The 21,716-nt window shown below is 44.0% G+C and overlaps 2 protein-coding genes across 3 annotated transcripts in view; one reads left to right on the top strand and one right to left on the bottom strand.

The window, feature by feature from the left end:
- Positions 1 to 21,716, bottom strand: part of RNF121 (ring finger protein 121) — a 68,401-nt gene that overhangs the window by 1,472 nt on the left and 45,213 nt on the right. For both annotated transcript variants that reach the window (XM_003910354.3, XM_031653225.1), the window contains 5 exons: positions 13,810 to 13,964; positions 9,364 to 9,471; positions 5,069 to 5,189; positions 1,210 to 1,343; positions 508 to 609 (listed from right to left, as the gene is read on the bottom strand). In XM_003910354.3, coding sequence (XP_003910403.1) covers positions 508 to 609; positions 1,210 to 1,343; positions 5,069 to 5,189; positions 9,364 to 9,471; positions 13,810 to 13,964 — 620 coding nt within the window. The remainder of the gene's footprint in view (positions 1 to 507; positions 610 to 1,209; positions 1,344 to 5,068; positions 5,190 to 9,363; positions 9,472 to 13,809; positions 13,965 to 21,716) is intronic.
- Positions 6,952 to 7,480, top strand: LOC103877721 (cytochrome c oxidase subunit 5B, mitochondrial). Its single transcript, XM_009186823.4, has one exon. The coding sequence runs from the start codon at positions 6,981 to 6,983 to the stop codon at positions 7,368 to 7,370; it is 390 nt and encodes a 129-aa protein (XP_009185087.2). The 5' UTR covers positions 6,952 to 6,980; the 3' UTR covers positions 7,371 to 7,480.

Consider the following 21,716-nt stretch of genomic DNA (forward strand, 5'->3'; position numbering starts at 1 on the left):
CAGGAGTGATCTAGCATGGGTGGTGGGGCTCCCTGGGTCTGCCCCACCTTCCAGCTGCTCCACAGCCTAGAGGAATGGAGGCTTTCTGGAAGGGCCCAGCCTCACTTCCTACTCAGCCTACTCCCAACTTTGCCCTCCCCCTCCTCTTCCTCCTCACAGCCTGTCCGTTGGAGTAGAGCTGAACGCAGAGAATGCAGGAGGCAAACAGAGGGGACTGGTACGGGAGGCAGGGCAGCCCCGAGAGAGGTAGAGAGAGAAATCCTAGTTCCCCACGACTAACATGCAGGGATGGCCTCCAGTAACACATTCTCTAAGAAGGAACTGCCAGTGTAAGAAAACACAGCCTAAGGCTGACACAAATCTATCTGTCCGTGACAATGGCTGCAAGGAGGCTGAGAATAGGTTGAGGGCAGAAGTGAGGGCCCCAGGAGGACCCAAATGCAGGTCACACTGTCCAGTACTTTCTTCCCACAGCCCACTCCCAACAAGGACCCCAATAAAGGATACGGATTGCTGAACATCCTCTTGAGGTCTACCTTCTCTTTGCAGTAGGGACACGTCTGCTTCTTTCCCACGATGCACCAGCCGCGGATGCAGAACTCGTGGAAGCTGAGCACCGCTGGTCAAGGGAAATGGTGAGAGCCAGGGCGGCACTCCAGCCCCAGGCCAGTCTTTAAAAGATTCAAATCCTGCCTTCACGCTTTATCAGCTCTGTAATGTTGGGCAAGTCCCTCTGTCTGAACCTGTTTCCTCACACGTAAAGTAAGGATAATGATCCCTGTCTCACAAGATTGTTATGGGGCAAAATGGAGACGACACATGGCTCTCTCAACATAGGCACAGAATGGGAGCTGGGTAAACACATGATAAATATTAGAAGTGTTATTCAGAATAGGGGATTTGATGCTAAACTGAGGGATCCCATTAGAGGGTCCTCTTCCCCTGTGACTGGTCAGATCTCAGGTCAGCTAGCATAGCCTCACTAGCTACAGCCTCAGGTTCCTCTCAGACTCAGCCAGGCTGTAACCACTGTTTACCTAAGAGTGGCTCTGATCTGTGGGAAAGCGCAGGGAAGGCAGCCCTCTCGTGGCTCTCCTACACTCAAGGGTCTGGACAGCACACCTAGGGTCATGACCACCCCCTTTCTCTCCCTCACTGGAGTGTGCAGGTTGCAGGAGAGATGTGGCCCAGGAGCTCGAGGCAGGATACACATGATTGCAGGACAGCCTATACGTGTTCTCAATGATCCCCTCTTCACTGACGTCCACAAAGATCTGCTGCCCACACACAGCACACACGCTGTCTGAAAGATGTTTGGTAGGCATGCCCGACTCGCTGTAGAACTGAAGGAGAATAGCAGGAAGGAAAGATAGGAAAAGCTGTGAGAAGCAGCCAAAGTAGGAAGCTCCACAGAAGCCTCAGGACTTCTAGAGAGGAGGCACAGTGGCAGGGGGAGGCCCACAGTTAGAGGACATCTTTTTTTTTTTTTTTTTTTAACTGTTTAGAAAAGGTCATCTTTTACAAGTCAAAATGACATCATCTTTGCTGGGCAGATGGGGAGAAGTGACCGGACTAGAGACGGTTGGGAAGTTAGATGTAACAGGACCTGTAGACTGGGCTAGATCAGCACCAAAGGATAAGGGAAAGAGGAGGGAGAAGGACTCGGGGCTGGTGATCAGGAGCTGTGTCAGGCAAGCCATTCTGTCGCTAGACTATGGTTCCATCAGAAATGGAGAGCAACATTCTCCAACATTTAAAACAGTGAAATATTAAGTGCCATGTTGGTTTGGTGACAAGGGCATTCTCAGACATCTGTGGCAGCAGCAAAAGGGGTTCAAGCCTTTTGGATAGCATTTAGCATGGTGTCTCAAACTGTTGCACCTTTTGACCCATTAATCTCACTTCAAGGAATTTAAAGAAATAAGAGGAAGTGTCAAAAAAGTTTCACGAATACAGGTATTCACTTAAGCATTATCATAACTAAGAAAGTAGAGTTTGGCATGTCCTCAAAAAGTTAAACATAGAATTACCAAATGACTGAGCAATTCCATTCTCGGTAAAAACCCAAAAGATATGAACTAGGGACTAAACACACTTAAACGCCAGTGCTCACAGCATTACTCAGAGTAGCCAAAAAGTGGAAACAACCCAAGTGCCTATCGACAGATAAATGAATAAACCGAATGCGGTGTCACACACAATGGAATACTATTCAGCCATAAAAAGGAATGATACATTCTATACACAGATGAACTCTGAAAACACTACGCTAAGTGAAAGAAGCCAGAGACAAAGGCACAAATCTTGTATGATTCCATTTACAAGAAATATCTACAACAGGCATGTTCATAGAGATGGAAAGTATATTAGAGGTAAACCAGGGGCTGCGGGGAGGGGTAATGAGGAGTTAACTGCTTAATGGGCAGAGTTTGTTTGGGATGATGAAAAATTTTGGAATTAGACAGTGACAATGTTGCAGAATTCTGCAAATGTAATTAAGGCACGGAACTGTATACTACAAAATGGTGAAAATGGTGACATGGTCTAGAAATCTCTTCTGGGGAGTAAACTGGTTAAAGGAAGATCCAATGTCTACATAAATAGGTAAGAGGGAAATGAAGGTAAAACACAAGACAGTTGTTCAAAAAGGAACCTAATAAACTGTTTATAAAGTGATCCAATGTACTGTTTTCAATTTGATCCAGTAGAGAAAAAAATTAGAATATTCCCATGATACCGAGAGACAAAGTCCCTGGCCTTAAACGGTACTAGATTAAAGTTACCCAAGGTGATGGAAATACTCCTTCTTGGGGTGGGGTCTTGGGGGATGACACTGAGACAGAGAGCACCTCTGTATTGCTTAAATAATTACAAAGAGAACATATTACTTTTATAAACAGCAAAACAACAAAGATATATTTCCATTCTGAAAAAAAAATAGAAATATTTACTTGCGTTTCTCAGATTGGTTGTTAATTTACCCATATTTCAGCATCTCTTCGTGATGTCCACCTGCTCCTCTTGCAGCATTTCCTATCTCAGTGAAAGGTACTACCATCCAAGCAGTTGCCGAATCAGAAATCTCAGCTTAGAGACCTACATTTCTTTCATATTTTTCCCTTCAGTCTTCAGAACCAAACTATATCTAAGTCCTGTTAACTTACCTCCAAAATACTTCTCCAATACAGTATGTCCTCTCTTAACTTCATTGATAGTTTCTTGGAAACTGTGACTTTACGTGAAACGACATATAACAAAACCAATTATACCACTGGCTAATTGATGAGTTCAGTTCCTGTGTCATATTTCTGTCACAAAGACATCACCAAACCTCTATTTAAGAGACACCAAATTGTCTCTTAAATAAAGACTCAAAACACTTTTAATATTAAATGTTGAAATGAAATGTGTAGCTTTACACATAAAGATTAATAAAGCAAGTATGAAAACTTCCCCAATTTTTGGTAAAGCAGTGAGTGACAGTGGCTGTTGTTGTAGCGGTTGTGGGTTAAGTCAAGGAATAAAAGTTCACAAAGTAAAAATTGTAAGGAGCAACTCCTACCACTGTGCAGTTCAAAAACAATAACCAAATATGGACTAGGCACTTTTGTGCCCCATCATTTATTGTTGTGCCTTTGCATGATTATTGTACACTTTGTGAATTTTTACTTATTTAGAGACAACATCTTGCTCTGTTGCCCAGGCTGGAGTTTGGTGGCACAAACAAGCTCAAGGCAGCCTTGAAACTCCTAGGCTCAAGCGACCTCCCACCTTGGTCTCCGAAGTAACTGGGACTACAGGCATGTGCCACCACGCCCGGCTAATTTTTTTTTTTCTCATTTTTTTGTAAAGATGGGGTCTCACTATGTTGCTTAGGCTGGTCTTGAACTCCTGGGCTCAAGCAATCTGCCTGCCTCGGCCTCCAAAGGGAGCCATTGTGCCCAGCCCCTCCCAGGATTTTTAGTATAAAAATCAAAATCCTTAATTTGGCCTACAGGCTTTTTTCTAGTCTAGTCACTACTTCTCCAGACACTTCTTGGCCATACAACCGCACTGGTCTTAGTTCCTCAAAAACACCCACACTATCTCCCATGATAGGACTCTTACGAATGCTCTTTTCCTCTGCCTGGTTCTCACTTCATCCACTTAACTCCTACTCATTGTTCAAGTCAGCTTCATAGTCACTTTTTCAAGGAAGCCATCTTTGAGCCCCGAGACTAGGTCAAATGACATTACTACATGTGTTCACAGCATCATGAACCTTTCCTACATAATGCTTATTAAAGTTGTAATTTTATTTTTATCTGTGTTTGTTACTATAATAGCCATCTCTCCCACCCAGTTTATCTGGGCAAAAACAATGTTTATTTTTGTACACTTTTGTAATTCGGACACATAGCTATGTGTCTAGACACATAGCAGGCATTACAAAGTATTTACTGAATGAATGTTAACTTCCTGCTGGATAAAGTGGCTCCTTCCTATAATGGCCCTAAAGAGAAAAATTACAGTTACATCTGAGATTTGGCTAATTTTTTTTTAAAACAATTTCAACTTTTATTTTAGATTCAGAGGGTACATGTGCAGGTTTGTTTCATGGGTATACTGCGTGATACTGAGGTCTGGGGTACGAATGATCCTGTTGCCCATGTAGTGAGCATAGTACCCAACAGATAGTTTTTCAACCGTTGTCCCCACTCCCTCCTCCTCTAGTAGCCCCCAGTGTCTATTGCTGCCATCTTTATGTCCATGAATACCCAACGTTTAGTTCCCACTTATAAGAAAGAACATGCAGTATTTGGTTTTCTGTTCCTACATTAACTGGTTTACACTAAAGGCCTCCAGCTAGCATGTTGCTGCAACGGACATGGTTTTATCCTTTTTTATGGCTGTGCTGCTTTCCAAACTTTAAGGAAGGAATGTCCATGCATACGCACATCTTGAAGGATTTTATTTGGCTTATCTCACCTCTTAGTGCCTTTCTCGTCCATTAAACAAGTGACATCAACTTGAACAATTTGGAGGTCTCAAGAGTCTATTAAGTATTTAAGAACCCGGATGAACTCACCCCTATGGTAGATGCCATGTAGTCTGCACACATTTCTGCAAAGTCCCGTTCAAGAACTCCATAGTAGAGGCCATAGAAGAGAAGGGAGATGCCAAAGTCCATGGCATCTTCTGGTTTGATCCTGCAAGGGAAGTATTAGAGCTAGAAAGACCCACCCTGAGACATACCTTCTTTGGATTACTACTCTGGGACACACAAAGCAGGGCCCAAAGCGAGAAGGCCCAAAGGCTAAAGCAAGTGTGGGCAAACTATGACCAAATCCAGTCTGCTGCCTATTTTTATATGGCCCATGAACACCTCTTGAGGAGGCTAGCATTGTAGGCTGCAAAGACCAAGCTACAGTATCCCCTCCTACCCCTTTTTCTCACTCTGCTCTTAGTCCTTGCCTCCCCTAACTGGTGGCAATGACTTGCAGCTGCCCAGGACCTGGGCTCCTTGGGACCTACATGTTGGGAACTCCACTGTTGGTAAGTGCCGGACATTAAGTGAGCTGCCTTGCTGAGCTGTCTCTCCTCCAGCTAGCCACCCAAGTTGAAACAGCTGAGCTATCCATAAGGAGGAAAGGGCATGCCAGAAATCTGGGTGTCACTGGAGCAGAGAGTGAAAATTATCCCAGTGGCCACATGCCCCTCCTTCTGAGATTGTCTCGGCTTATGACAACTGAGCACAAAGCATGCTCACTACCTGAGACCTGGCCCCCTCCCCAGGCAAACAGGGTGGAACAGGGTAGGAGCTTTCCCTCTTGTACCAGGCTAGAGTGCAGTGGCTCACTGCAACTTCCACCTCCCGAGTAGTGGGTTCAAATGATTCTCTTGCCTCAGCCTCCTGAACAGCTGGGACTACAGGCGTGTGCCACCACACCCGGTTAATTTTTGTACTTTTAGTAAGAATGAGGTTTCACCATGTTGGCCAGGCTGGTTTTGAACTGACCTCAGGTGATCCACCTGCCTTGGCCTATAGTCCTATTGTCCCATAAGACCTGAAATATTTACTATTTGGACCTTTACAGAAACGGCTTGTCAAACACAGGTTTAGAAAAAAAAAAAAAAAAAGATAAAATTAGTAAATATTTATTAATACACAGTAGTTACTATAAAATTATAAACTACATATATAAATAATCTGTATCATGTCATCAAAGTTAAATTTTGGTCCAAGTCTATTTAACAAGAAGGATAAAGATCTTGCCTATAACATTAGAAGGTTTAATAATTCCAAGGACCAATAATTTGCAACCTTGAGTCTATAAATCTTTGTTATAGAAAATTATCTTTGTTAAAATATTTGTACAAATAACCGTATGTATTTGCTTAGTTACAAATTATATTTATATACAAAGTTGCATTTGCTTATGAACCTTGAATATTTAACTCACTAGAAATCATTGATCTTACGCCAATTAATTTGATCAGTAGCACAAAAATGATCAAGATTCTCAATTCTGTTTTCCTCATTGTAGAGTTTAGGCAAGTAAAAAGAAACTGTAATTACAGAAGAATTATATTTAAAACATAATGCAGAGGCCAGGCGTGGTGGCTCACGCCTGTAATCCCAACACTTGTGGGAGGCCAAGGCAAATGGATCACCTGAAGTCAGTTCAAAACCAGCCTGGCCAACATGGTGAAACCCCATCCTTACTAAAAATACAAAAATTAACCGGGTGTGGTGGCACACGCCTGTAGTCCCAGCTATTCAGGAAGCTGAGGCAGGAGAATCATTTGAACCCGCTACTCGGGAGGTGGAGGTTGCAGAGAGCCACTGCACTCTAGCCTGGGCAATAAAGCATGACTCCATCTCAAAAAAAAAAATAGAAAAAAAAAACCCGTAATACAGAATCTTGATTTTTTTGTTTAACCATACAGGTTAGAAAGTTTCCAGGAGCCCGGAACTGCTGCTGCTAGTCGAGGACGCGATGCCTTCAAGGTTACTTCGCGGAGCTGGAGCGCTGGCCGCGCAGGCCCTGAGGGTTCGCGGCCCCAGTGGCGTGGCTGCGGTGCGCTCCATGGCAACTGGAGGTGGTATTCCCACCAATGACGAGCAGGCGACTGGGTTGGAGAGGGAGGTCATGCTGGCTGCAAGGAAGGGACTGGACCCATACAATATACTGCCCCCAAAGGGAACTTCAGGCACCAAGGAAGACCCTAATTTAGTTCCCTCCATCACCAACAAGAGAATAGTGGGCTGCATCTGTGAAGAGGACAATACCAGCGTCATCTGGTTTTGGCTGCATGAAGGCGAGGCCCAGCGATGCCCCCGCTGTGGAGCCCATTACAGGCTGGTGCCCCACCGGCTGGCACACTGAGCGCCTGTACTAAGTTACTCAAAATGTGCTGTAAAGTTTCTTCTTTCCAGTAAAAACTAGCTGTTGCATTGGCTCCTTCTCCCATAAAAAAAAAAAAAAAAAAAAAAAAAGAAAGTTTCCAGGAGATATCTGTTTTCTTCGACAAGATGTGTTTGACTCTACAGTGATGAATTCATCTAAACCCTTCAGGAGCCTGTTTATTCTTTCAGCCTGTACTACCCCTGGAAGAAAGAATTTCATGAGTGTGCTCTCACTATATAAAATAGGATTTATTTTATTTATATTTTTTTTCGAGATGGGGGTCTCCCTTTGTCACCTGGGCTGGAGTGCAGTGGCACAATCATAGCTCACTGCAGCCTTGAACTTCTGGGCTCAAGCAATCCTCCCGCCTCAGCCTCCTGAGTAGCTGGGGATACAGGTGCACGCCACTACACCCAGCTAATTTTCTTTTCTTTTTTTTTGGAGTTGAGGGTCTCAATATGTTGCCCAGCTTGGTCTTGAACTCCTGGCCTCAAGCAGTCCTCCTGCCTCAGAATCCCAAATAGCTGGGATTACAAGTGAGAGCCACCACACCTGGCCAGGATTTATTTTTACTTGTCCTAAAATAAACTCCTTTCAGAGACTCCTGCCTACAATATAACTAGGCTCAGGGAAGAGGCCAGTAATCATTCCATTCATTATCTTAAATTTGAATCCTAAATCTCTAGCTTTAGTGCACTGTCCTAGGCTTAGGGCTCCTCGTGATCCACTGTCCACAGCCACCAGTATTTCATCCAAGAAATCATATTTCCACCCTCATCTGCCTCACTGACTCACTGTACGCTCCAGTCTTTGAGCTCAGGATTTCTTGGCACCTGACTCAATTCGGGGTAGGAAGACCTGTAAGCTAATAGAGATCTTCTGGAAGGCTTATGACAACTGAGGCAACAGCCAAAATTCCATTCCTAGGAATGCACCCTTAGGAAGCAACAGAGCAGCGTTATCTATGACGGTACTAAATTGAAACAACCTAAGTGCCCAAAAATGAAGCAGGACTTAACATCCATGGCTTAACTTTCTACAACTGTTTCCTGAGAAATCTTGTCGAATGTCAGCTATAGGACAGGAAACACTAATTATGACCTGTGATTAGTACAACGCATCTGGACTGGGACATTCTTGAAACTGGATGTGTTCCTGCGGGAATGGGGCTCCTAGGCCAGGGTGGCTTCCACACCAGTCTGTGTCATCTCATTCCCTCACACCTAAGCTCTGAGTCTACTGTGAAGATTGCAGACACTGCCCTGCTCTATCTTTTTGTTTTGTATCCTTCTAAGTCAAATCTGTTGCTAGCTGTAGCCAACCATGGTCATGTAGGTTGATGGTCTAGCCCAAGAGTCAGCAAACTTTTCCTATAAAGGGCCAGATGGTAAATATTTTAGGTTTTGTAGCCCATATGATCTTTATCATGACTATTCAACTCTGCTGTTTTAGTGGAAAAACAGCCACAGGCAATATATAAATGAATGAGCATGACTATGTTCCAGTAAAACTTTATTTCATAATAACAGGTTGTGGGCTATTTGGCACAGAGGGCACAGTTTGCCAACCCCTGGCCGGGTTACACATAAGGCCATTCATGCAGAGTGGATGTTGCAAATGAACAGTACACACCGATGAGAAAAACAGCTCTGTTAAAGTGACAGAATTATGGATAGCAGGTTATAATAACTATTATGCTTACTTTGGTTACTAGACTTTTCCACTAAAATATAAAGCCTTGGAAAATATAAAATGATTTAGGACTTTGACACTGTATATATTCAGACATTCCTTGCTTTCTGCCAGCACAAATCATGGAGAGCCTGTCTTCGCCCATTCCTCCACAGCACCCAAGTCTCCTATCCTGGATATTATGTCCCTCCTGTTAATAACCACGACTTGCAGCAAGAGGTACATCTCAACAGCCACTCTTCCCCAAACTCCAGCAAAAACAAAAACAAAGGGTACTCACTTGAATAATAAGTTAAGACCAAAGAGGGTAAACATGACAGCCATGTAGCCAACGATGCCAGTGGCATAGCTGATTTTATAGATTAGCAGGAACCACTTATAAACCAACCTGGGGAAAGGAGAGAAAGTTAGTGCAGCTGACACAGAGATTCTGGCCTCAGTGGTCACTGGATCACCAGAATCCTTTATTGTCACATCAATGGGGACACCACGGTCTTTGCTCAGGACTTACTGAGCAACTTCAGTTACTATTCAAAGCTGCTCACTCCCTTAACTGCAGAAATGCCTCCATATATTCGAGAAGTAGTACTTCTTTGTATTTTCCTTTTTTTTTTTTTTTGGAGATGAGAGTCTTGCTCTGTCACCTAAGCTGGAGTGCAGTGGCGCGACCTCGGGTCACTGCAACCTCTGCCTTCCGAGTTCGAGCAATTCTTCTGCCTCAGCCTCCTGAGTACTGGGACTACAGGTGCCCACCACCACACTGGCTAATTTTTATATTTTTTTAGTAGAGACAGGGTTTCACCACATTGGCCAGGCTGGTCTCGAATTCCTGACCTCATGATCTGCCTGCCTCAGCCTCCCAAAGTGCTGGGATTACAGGCGTGAGCCACCACGCCCGGCTGTGCTTTGTATTTTCATGGTCTCAGACCAAGGAAAAGATTCCTAAAAAGGCAGTTTCTGCCTCACAGAAGGAGCACAGCTGACCTTAGACAGCTATGTCACCTCAAATGAGGAAGTAAAAAGTATTAAACACAACTACGCTCAGAAGATTAACAGGCAGGAAGGCTAGTTGTTCAGAAACAGAAATCAAGAGACGAATCCGAGGTAGAATGAGCTACAGGTTTTTTGTACCTGGGCCTGGTTAGTCTGAATACAGCTTTGCTCCTATCCACAGGCCAAAAATGAAATGATGTATAATGAATTTGCTTCTGAAATGAATTTTCTTCTGAGGGAGAAGAGAAAGGAGAGAGGCACTTAAGAAGTACCTTTTGAGTTGGATACAAGTGTGTGGTGGTAGTGAAGTAGAATGGGGTTGTTCATGCTCCTGAAGGAAGAGTAGTGTGCCCCCAGGAGCCAACGAAGAACAGCGTACAATCTAATTGATGGATCTCAGCTACTAGACTCAGCAAGAAAGACGGTTTCCTGAATGAACCAGGGCCTTTTTTTTTTTTTTTTTCTGGCTAGAGACAGGGTCTTCTTGCAATGTTGCCCAGGCTGGCCTCCAACTCCTAGGCTCAAGGGATCCTCCCACCTCAGCCTCCCTGGGATTACAAGCATAAACCGCTGCTTGCTTGGCCAAACCAGAGCCTTTTAAATGCTACAAGAGTGGGTTCCCGTCATCAGGAGCCACTACTCTATCTCTGATGGGAGCTAATGAACAAGTTAGCAATCTGCCTGAATAACCAGCACAAGTCTATGTGGTTCCTGAGAGCTGACTAGGTTACTACCAACCCTGCTGAGCCCTAGGGAGGAAAGTCAAGGTCCTTCTCTGCCCGTGCCTCCTTGCTGTGGCCAGGCAAGCGGTGATGGTTTCTCAGGCTAGGGAAAGGATCCAAACATCTTCCTTCTAGTGCTGTCTTAAAGAATACACACAGTTCCATTCTCCAGGGTTTGCACTGATCATAAAGGAGAGAGACATAGTGAAAGGGACATGAAATTTTAGGTCAAAAAACTCAATATGGATTAAGTGATGTTTTAGTAGCTGGGTAACCTCAGATAAGTCAAATCACCTCTTTGAGACAAGAGAGGTGTATGGAGCCCATTTCCTGGTATATAATACATGTTCATGAAATGCTGCATGTATAGTACAAATAAGGATGTTTATGAAAGTGCTATGAGGGCAGGCACAATGGCTCACACCTGGAATCCCAACACTTTGGGAGGCTGAGGTGGGAGGATTGTTTGAGTTCAGAGACCAGCCTAGGAAACTCAGTGAGACCTTGTCTCTACTAAAAATAAAAAAAAAAAAAATAGCCAGGCAAGGTGGAGCATGCCTGTAGTCCCAGCTACTCCAGAGACTGAGATGGGAAAACTGGTTGAGCCGAGGAGAATGAGGCTGCAGTGAGTTGTGATCATGGCACTGCACTCTAGCCTGGGCGACAGAGTGCGACCTCATCTCTGTTTTTAAAAAGTGCTTTGAAATTGTAAAGCACTATCAAATGTTAGTTACAGGGCCGGGCGTGGTGGCTCACACCTGTAATCCCAGCACTTTGGGAGCCCGAGGCAGGCAGATCACTTGAGGTCAGGAGTTTAAGACCAGCCTGGCCAACGTGGTCTCTACCAAAAATACAAAAAAAAAACAAAATTAGGCTGGGCGCGGTGGCTCAAGCCTGTAATCCCAGCACTTTGGAAGGCCGAGACGGGTGGATCACGAGGTCAGGAGATCGAGACCATCCTGGCTAACATGGTGAAACCCCGTCTCTACTAAAAAATACAAAAAACCAGCCGGGCGAGGTGGCGGGCGCCTGTAGTCCCAGCTACTCGGGAGGCTGAGGCCGGAGAATGGCGTGAACCCAGGAGGCGGAGCTTGCAGTGAGCTGAGATCTGGCCACTGCACTCCAGCCTGGACGACAGAGCCAGACTCCGTCTCAAAAAAAAAAAAAAAAAATTAGCTGGGTGTGGTGGCACACAAACTGTAATCCCAGCTACTTGGGAGGCTGAGCCAGGAGAATTGCCTGAGCCCGGGAGGCAGAGATTGCAGTGAACTGCACTCCAGCCTGGGCGACAGAGTGAGACACTGTCTCTAAATAAATAAATAAATAAATAAATAGCAAGGAGTTACTGGCTGGGCACAGTGGCTCACAACTGTAATCCCAGCACTTTGGGAGATCGAGGCGGGCAGATCATGAGGTCAGGAGATCAAGACATCCTGGCTAACATGACGAAACCCCGTCTCTACTAAAAAACTACAAAAAATTAGCCAGGCATGGTGGTGGGCGCCTGTAGTCCCAGCAACTCGGGAGGCTGAGGCAGAAGAATGGTGTGAACCCGGGAGGCAGAGCTTGCAGTGAGCTGAGATCGCACCACTGCACTCCAGCCTGGGCGACAGAGCGAGACTCCGTCTCAAAAAAAGAAAAAAAAAAAAAGCTAGTAGTTACTATTATAAAAATCCTCCATATTAGAGACATATTTTCAATCATTTTAGCCAAAAGTTGGCACTGTTTGTGGTGTTCATGGTGACTCTTACATTGTTCTACTGCATTTTTTCTTCATATCACCTTATCTTCCTATGTGAGGTAGCAATTACTGTCCCATTTTTAGGGATGAAGAATTCAAGGCTCAGAAAGGTAAGGTCATACAGTTGAACAAGTGGCAGGGCTAGAGGTCCCAATTCACATTCATCCGGCTCCACATCCTGTATCTTCCACAATGGCCCTTAAATTACCAAAGCCAAAGATAAACTTCTGGATCACCTATTTCACCTAATACAATGAAACTCCAGAAGGCCAGAGAAAGGCTTGCAGGAAAGTAGAACATAATAGGAAGAAGAGCAGTCTACCATTGAAAGACTTTGGATCAGGTGGTCACAACTTTGAGGCTGGCCAGTAAAGCTCTCTTGGACCTACACAAACCTCTGTCATAGCACTTACCAACTTCACTGCAACAGGGGCTTTCTCGTCCATCTCCTCCATTAAACAGAGTACTCCTTGAGATAGGGACCATGTCTTATCCAGCTCTGTATCCCCAGCGCTCAGCACAGGGCCTGGCACATAGTAGGTGCTTATTTGAATGAATGAGAAAATCTCTTTTTCTGTTGAGTACAGATATTAAATTACCTCACAAGCTGGTTGGGAGGATCAAATGAGAAACGAATTTGAATAAAATAAAAAGAATTATACAGGCAGTGGCTGCTTTGTGACTCAAGAAGGAGGTATCGTTTATTGGAAAATTATAAATTTGCTAAGATTCATTCGTTCAACAAAAATTCACAGAGTAGGCTACTATGTGCCAGGCCCCATGGCAGGGCTTGAATATACAGTGACAAACAATGGATGTGGTTCCTGATCTCAGAGGTAAGAGTTTAGTGAGGGAGATAGATACTCAAAACAGTATTTAGTTATAAATTGTGGTAAGTTATATGAAGGAACACTACCGTGCAATATGAGAGAATATACTGGAAAATCTAATTCAGAGATCAGAGAAGGGTTCACAGAAGAAAACATTTAAAATGAGACCACAATGATCACCATGATTTGCTTATTTTTGTTTGCCTTTAATATAAAAAGACCTTGAAACCATAAAGTAAGCTATACAGAAATATCTGGGGTTTTTAATCGATGAATAGGGGAGGGGGTCTCCCAATCAGCTCGTTTTAGAGGGGCCCCATGCCAAGTAGTTTTGGCAGACAAAACCAGGAATTTTTTCAGTCTAAACCTATGTTCCTCCCATGCATTCCAACCCATCAGCTTCGGAAAACATGGGCTCTTCCCACTATTTAAACTCTCACCTTGGGGTTGTCTGTACTAGAGGTTTTCGGGTGGCTCGGAAGGTGACAAAGGCTGTGACAGCAGAGAACAAGATCCAGATCACTAGGAACCTCCACCAGTGCAGCTTCACTGTGAAATAGAGGGGAACAACCCACATCTGAAAGAGGGTCACCATCTGAAACACAAACACAAGCGCTTCAGCTCTAGCCAGATCCCTCTGCAGCTCTGTCCACAGTCCCAAATGCAGCTTGTTTTCTATTTTAGCTTGATCCTCTCCTGTACTTCCAGCTTTGGATAAAGGTAACTCCACTAGTGATACAAGTCACAAACTTAGGACCATATTTGACTCCTCCTCCCTTTCATCCCTCACTCAACTATCTCTTGGATATATTCTTTCCTTTCCATTTGAGCTCTTGCTACCACTTGGCTGGCTGACTGCAATGAGCTCTTTGTTAATCTCCCTGCATTCAGTGTCTATCCTTTTGAGGAGTGAAGAATGGTACCCCGAACACAAAATCTTGACCATGTCATTTCTCTGCTTGAACAGTCCCCCTGCATAAAGGATAGGATCCAACATTCCTTTTATTTATTTTGAGATGGAGTCTTGCTCAGGTTGCCCAGGTTGGAGCGTAATGGCTTGACCTCGGCTCACTGTAGCCTCTGCCTCTCAGGTTTAAGCGATTCTCCTGCCTCAGCCTCCCGAGTAGCTGGGATTACAGGCACATGCCACTATGCCTGGCTAATTTTTGTATTTTTTGTAGAGAGGATCCAACATTCTTAGCCAGGCTGTCAAATCCCCCATAATATGGCCCCAACCTACGATTTCAAGGGCCATCTGCCACTCCCCAGGCCTTTAAGCCAGGTTGTCCCCATCAGGTTGTCCTTCCCACCTGCCTTTCTGCCTGACAATATCACATCCAAGACACACAAGGCCTTCAGTCTCCTTTCCAGGCAGAGAGTGCTTTCCAGTGCTCCAAAAGCATTTTTTTTCTAACATCATTATAGTGCTTATCTAGAGTATGAGGCTGGGCTTGAATTCATTCTCTACCTGTATGTAAGCTCCTTGTGGGCAGTGACTAGGCCGTATTCCCATTTCCTCTACACTAGAAAACTGCTGGCCCACGGTATGTCCTTAATAAATTCCAATAAATAAAAGGAAAGTAAAACAAGAGTAGGATTCCCTCGGAGAGAGGTACATTTCTATTTTAAAGAGTGCCTGTTTTACTCTCCCTCCTTCAGAGCCTTCCCTCAGACTTGTTAGCTGAAGTTTTTTAAAGGCATAAAATAATTCTAACTCTAAGACAGAAGTTTGAAGTCATCGCCAGTCTTCTCTCCAATGCCTCCTAACTCCCTTCCCAACCACCCTTCTGTCACTAGATGTCACCCTTCTCCAGTGAGTAGCAGGTATAAAAAAAGATACCACATAATACGTAATGGAGGTTTTCTTCCTGATGCCATCAACGAAATGAAAGAATATTTTTTAAAAAACAACAACAAAAAAGAGAGATACAGAGAGGAAAAGAGTGGCTAGTTTCCTGGCGTTCTATAGTAAACTAAGAAAGTATTGCCGGGCGCGGTGGCTCAAGCCTGTAATCCCAGCACTTTGGGAGGCCGAGACGGGCGGATCACGAGGTCAGGAGATTGAGACCATCCTGGCTAACACAGTGAAACCCCGTCTCTACTAAAAATACAAAAACTTAGCCGGGCGAGGTGGCAGGCGCCTGTAGTCCCAGCTACTCGGGAGGCTGAGGCAGGAGAATGGCGTGAACCCGGGAGGCGGAGCTTGCAGTGAGCTGAGATCCGGCCACTGCACTCCAGCCTGGGTGACAGAGCCAGACTCCGTCTCAAAAAAAAAAAAAAAAAAAAAGAAAGTATTTACTTGGCCAGGCATAGTGGCTCACACTTGTAATCCCAGCACTTTGGAAGGCTGAGGTGGGCGGATCACGAGGTCAGGAGATTGAGACCATCCTGGCTAACACGGTGAAACCTCGTCTCTAATAAAAATACAAAAAAAAAAAAAAATTAGCTGGGCGAGGTGGCAGGCGCCTGTAGTCCCAGCTACTCACTCGGGAGGCTGAGGCAAGAGAATGGTGTGAACCCAGGAGGCGGAGCTTGCAGTGAGCCGAGATCGCGCCACTGCACTGCAGCCAAGGTGACAGAGCAAGACTCTGTCTCAAAAAAAAAAAAAGATTAGGGATTTCTAGACCAGTGCTATCCAAACGAAATATCATGCAAGTCACAAACACAGTTTAAAATCTTCTAGTTACATTTTTTAAAAGGTAAGAAGAAACAGGTTTTCATTTCAATAATATATTCTATTTATCCCAATATATACAAAATATCTCAATATGTATTCAAGATTAAAATTATTTATGAAATGGCTTACTTTTTTTGGTACTAAGGCTTTGAAATCAAATATGTATTTTACATTTACAACAGACTAGCTACATTTCAAGTGGTCAGCAGGCACATGGGACTGATGGCTGCCATAATAGGTAGTGCAGCTTAGAGCTTCGTTTTAGTGTTTGTCTGTAGCTACCATTCTCTTACAGACTTCTCTGTGACAAAAAAAAAGCCTCAGATGGTCAGGCATGGTGGCTCACGCCTGTAATCCCAACACTTTGGGAGGCCAAGGCAGGTGGATCACCTTAGGTCAGCAGTTTAAGACCAGCCTGGCCAACATGGTGAAACCCCGTCTCTATTAAAAATACAAAAATTAGCCAGGCCTGGTGGCAGGCACCTGTAATTCCAGCTACTTGGGAGGCTGAGGCAGGAGAATCGCTTGAAACTGGGAGGTGGAGATTGCAGCGAGCTGAGATTGCGCCATCACACTCCAGCCCAGGTGACAGAGTGTGAGACTCCATCTTAAAAAACAAAACACACGCACACACACAAAAGCGTCATTTTATAGGAAAAAAGAAACAGAACAGGACAGAGAAAATGGTAAGCAGAACCACTTTGCTTTAGAGGTTCCCATTCTGTGTACCTGAGGGTACTGGCTGCTGGTCCATGAGCCATGAAGCCTCAATAACAATTCACTGCACAGGAACCCACAACTGACTCTCTGAATGAAGCATTCTAAAACAGTCTGACCTTACATAAAAAGTGTGGAAGCACCAGGATGTACTAACAAATGGCTACCCAAATAATGCCCCAGGTGCCATTTTCTGCGAGACACTAGGAGCACCAAGAAAAGACATCACAACAAACAACTGCAGATTATTTAAACTAGGGGAAAAGGCAACCCAACTTATGAAACTAAAAGGGTGGCATATGGCAAGAAGGGGTGGAGGGTTTTTGGTCTTCACGCTATTTGCTTTAACAGGCTCATGGGACTGTTTACAAAACAGTAGGCCCAGAGAAGAATTAAATCACATAGTCTGGTCACATTTGCTCTCTCTGAGAAAAAAACAGAAATTCCTGTTCTCCTGCCAGTTTTTCAAAAACTTGGCTGTTGCATTAAAACAACCAGCCTGCTCTAAGATGCTCTTTTCCACTCCCCACCAATCACCAATAGTATGTTCTGAAGAGGAATGTGAATCAAGGTAAGTTTCTCTACATGCAGCTCTGCACATTTTGGGTGAGGACAGAAGCAGAGATCCTGGATTCTATTCTGAGTTGGACAAAGACACAATTAGGATTAAGTCTGGGCATCAGGAAAGAAAAATCTTGTTTGTTTTGTAGTTTTCGGGCTTGAAATTTTAGGATGAAAAAACTACATCTAGAAATATACATCAAGTGGCCGGGCGCGGTGGCTCAAGCCTGTAATCCCAGCACTTTGGGAGGTCGAGATGGGTGGATCACGAGGTCAGGAGATCGAGACCATCCTGGCTAACACGGCGAAACCCCGTCTCTACTAAGAAATACAAAAAAAAACTAGCCGGGCGAGGTGGCAGGTGCCTGTAGTCCCAGCTACTCGGGAGGCTGAGGCAGGAGAATGGCGTGAACCCGGGAGGCGGAGCTTGCAGTGAGCTGATATCAGGCCACTGCACTCCAGCCTGGGCGACAGAGCGAGACTCTGTCTCAAAAAAAAAAAAAAAAAGAGATATACATCAAGTATGTAAAGCTACATCAAGTCACACCAAGAGAAAGAGAGAGAGAGACTGTGTGTGAGAGAGAAGAGACAGAGAAGAAGAGGCAAGAGAGAAAGGGAAAAAAGGGGAGAGAGAAAGGAATTTAGACATAGGATTAGGCTTTTTGAAACCAGATGGTGGAGTAAAAGCCCAGGAGACCGGGGTTCTAGTACTGTTCTGCCTCCAACTCACTGGGTCACCCTAAGGAGGTCCTTCTTCCTTGGAGGAAGGGATTGGCTTGATTTTTCAAACCCCTTCAAGTTCTAACAGGCTAAGTTTCTATCAACTAGTTCTGTATCCCAGACTTCCTAGGAGAGTAGAGACAGTGTTCACCCACTTACTCATTCAACCCATTAAGTATTAATTTTGCATTTAATGGGAAAAGGAGTACAGAAATAAACATGACCTCTAGTCCTCTAGGGGCTACCAGGTTAGCTGCAGGAAAAAGATCTAAATCAAACTCTAATTTTAATGATTCTGTTAGCCTTCAGACCATTTCCAGAAGTCCAAATAGAAATGATTAAAGAATGAACAAAATGAAATGATACACTGAAATGATCAGAAATTTTAGAATTAAAACTATCTAAATATGAATCCCAATACAGCTAATTACTGTGTTAACGTAGGCAGATCGCTTAACTCTGATAAGCTTTGGTTCTCTAAACTATGGTAAAATGGGGTTAACGGTATCTACTCATAAGGTTGTATGGGTTAAATGAGTTAAGGCATGGAAACACTTAGAACAGTTCCTAATAATGTCAGCATTCATTATGAGTAGTGTAGTAAATATAAGCATTTGATATAATAGTTTTTATATTTAAATGGAAGTAATATATATAAAACAAGTGTGGTGCGTAATTCATAATAAGCGCTCAGTAAATGAGAGCTCTTATTACGGCTTTGCATGATTAAAAATGCATAAAGTCACACATACAAAGGAGCAAAGACCAGAATGAGGAAACTGAAATAACTGACATATGAAAAGTGATGAGGTTATAAGCAATTTCTTATTAATGTTTAATTGTCCTTTCTAGGAAAAATAAATTATCAGAAAACACAAACCAAGAATTTGAGGCCATTTTCAGGTCCCCAGGCTGTCTCCATTAGGGAGTGAAAGCCAGCTTATGCTTGGGGCCTAGAAAGCAGCTGCTGGTGGAAGGGCAAGTTCCTGGGGAGGGGCAAGGCAGAGGAGCTGAGTGAACAGAACATTCTACCATGCGATAAAAGGGGAAGTTACCTGGTTTCTTTGTTTGGTTTAAAATTTCTACTGTAAGCTGGGCATGGTGGCTCACTCCTGTAATTCCAGCACTTTGTGGGGCTGAGGCAGACGGATCGCTTGAGCCCAGGAGCTTGAGACCAGCCTGGGCAACATGGCGCACCCTGCCTCTTAAAAAAAATAAAAATAAATAAATAAATAAAAATAAATTTTTTTTTTCAGTTTCTACTTCAGTATTTATCGGCATTTTGCTTGGTAAATAAGTTTAAACTTCATTAAGGAAGGCATATAAATGGCGATAAACAGCTAAAAGTTATGCAGAACAATTGCAGGGCCTCTGGTGCCATCTCATGGCAACACTTATGGAGACACACTTGGTTCACTAATTTGCTCAAACACTTGTGCCTGATGCTATGGAAAGCATGAAAGCCTTGGCCCTCCAGGACTTGGCTGATGGGATATAAACACATGAATTAGGCGGCCAGTACAAAGCATCAAGTACTGACATGCGAATTCAGAGGAAAGATGAGGCAGGAGCTGTCAGGAAAACATCCTGGAAGAGGCAGAGTTCTGAATGATTCTAAAGGAGGCTTGGGTCTGGCCAGGTGGAAGGAGTAACACAAAAGTCATTCATCCTTCTTTCCCTGAATGTGCAAATACAAAGCTGAAGACTAGCCTGAAACTAACTCATTGATTTACTGAGGGACAAGAATAGCAATATCCTGCTTATTCCTCCACAAGGCTAAAATAGTTGAGATGACGATGTCAGATGCTAACAGTAAGAGCTATTTCACATTTAAATGGATTGCCTCTTAACTGAGATCTGGAACCATGAGTAGAAGGTGTGTTGGTAGAGATGGAATCAACACTACCTGACAATTATTTCTAATAAGAAAACCTGCAGATCCCTTTCATCTCAGAGAAATCAGAATTCATGAAAACAGATCATATCTTTCCCTGTGCATCAGGTGCCTTTCCAGTCCGCAGATGCTTGGCACTTTTGACTTTCAGGATTCTCATCTTACCACCTCTACGTCTCCTCATGTTGTAAGCTAGAGATCACTCTCCCACCCTATCTGGCTGAAAAGCAATATTGTGGATGAAATGAAACTATAAGCCCAAGTAGTAGAATAAAGGTAGAGACCCACAGCTAATAGAACAATCAGCTTGAAAATATGCTGACAAATAGACTGCAGTCAACTGGAGGTAGGATTCTGGGACATGCTCCATGGCTCTGCTCAATATTTTCATAAATGCTTTGGAAGAAAACACAACCTCCAAACTGTGGACAGCACAAAGCTTGTGGGGAGAGAAAGGGAGGCAGAGAACATGGAAAATAGAAGAAATAAGATCAAAATGAATAAAGTTTATATTTAGGGTTCTTTTAGCCCTAACATTCCATGAGCTAATAAGCTGAAATGAAGAATCAAAACCACAAGATGAAACCTAACTACCAAAGTATAGGACGGGGAAGGAATGGCTTAATAGTAGCTCACATGAAACAGGCTTAGGGGTTTCAGTTAACCACAAATTGCCAGGGAATATATGCCAACAGGGCTGCTGCCAACATAGCCAAGACAACCCTGCTTAACTAAGAAAATACTCAGAATGGGCCAGGCGCCGTGGCTCATGCCTGTAATTCCAGTACTTTGGGAGGCCAAGGTGGGCAGATCACGAGGTCAAGAGATCGAGATCATCCTGGCCAATCAACATGATGAAACCCTGTCTCTACTAAAAATACAAAAATTAGCTGGGCGTGGTGGTACACGCCTGTAGTTCTAGCTACTCGGGGGGCTCAGGCAGGAGAATCGTTTGAACTCGGGAGGCAGAGGTTGCGGTGAGCCGAGATCGTGCCACTGCACTCCAGCCTGGGCAACAGAGTGAGACTTCATCTCAAAAAAAAAAAAAAAAAAAAAAAAGAATATACCCAGAATGGAGGAGGCAGCAGGTCTACTGTTCTCTGCTCTGTTAAAGTATCCCTGGGACCCTGGGATCAGGGCTTGGGGCCACACCATACAAAGAACACTAACAAATAAGCATGGTCGTAAGACAGCAGGCCGTAAGAGAGCAGCTAGGATTGTAATAAAGGGTCTGGAAACCAAATCACATAAGGAACAGCTGAAGACACCAGGATATTAAGCCTGGAGAAGACTACAGGAAGGCTTCAGATGAATGATAGCTGAAGAGTCATCCAGAGGCCCAATAAACAGACATATTCAGTGTAGTTTCTATGACCTGGTGAGACACTACACGTTACTGGACACTCTACAAGGCAGAACACGGTTGGAGTTGTTTCCCTCCTATCGCACCTACACATAGTCATCCTTACCATTCCAATACGAATATATTTGCTAGACAGCTCTTTCCTGATGCTGACCTGAAAAATCTGCCTTTGTGTCATTTCTGTCTCTGGGTCCAACTCATCTTTCAGAGGAGCACAAAGTAAATTTACTCCATGTTTCTTTTGAGAACTCATTCTAATACCTAGAACTATGTCTTCTTTCCCATCTCTTCCACTTCAAGCAAATGAGTCAGTCAAGCAGTCACTTAATAAACATTTACTGAGCACTTACTGGACGCCATGCTAATGACTGGGGAATTCAGAGATGAAAACCAAAATCTCCTGAAGAATACAAGT

This window comes from Papio anubis, chromosome 12, assembly GCF_008728515.1.
Source record: "Papio anubis isolate 15944 chromosome 12, Panubis1.0, whole genome shotgun sequence".
Taxonomy (NCBI): Eukaryota; Metazoa; Chordata; class Mammalia; order Primates; family Cercopithecidae; genus Papio; species Papio anubis.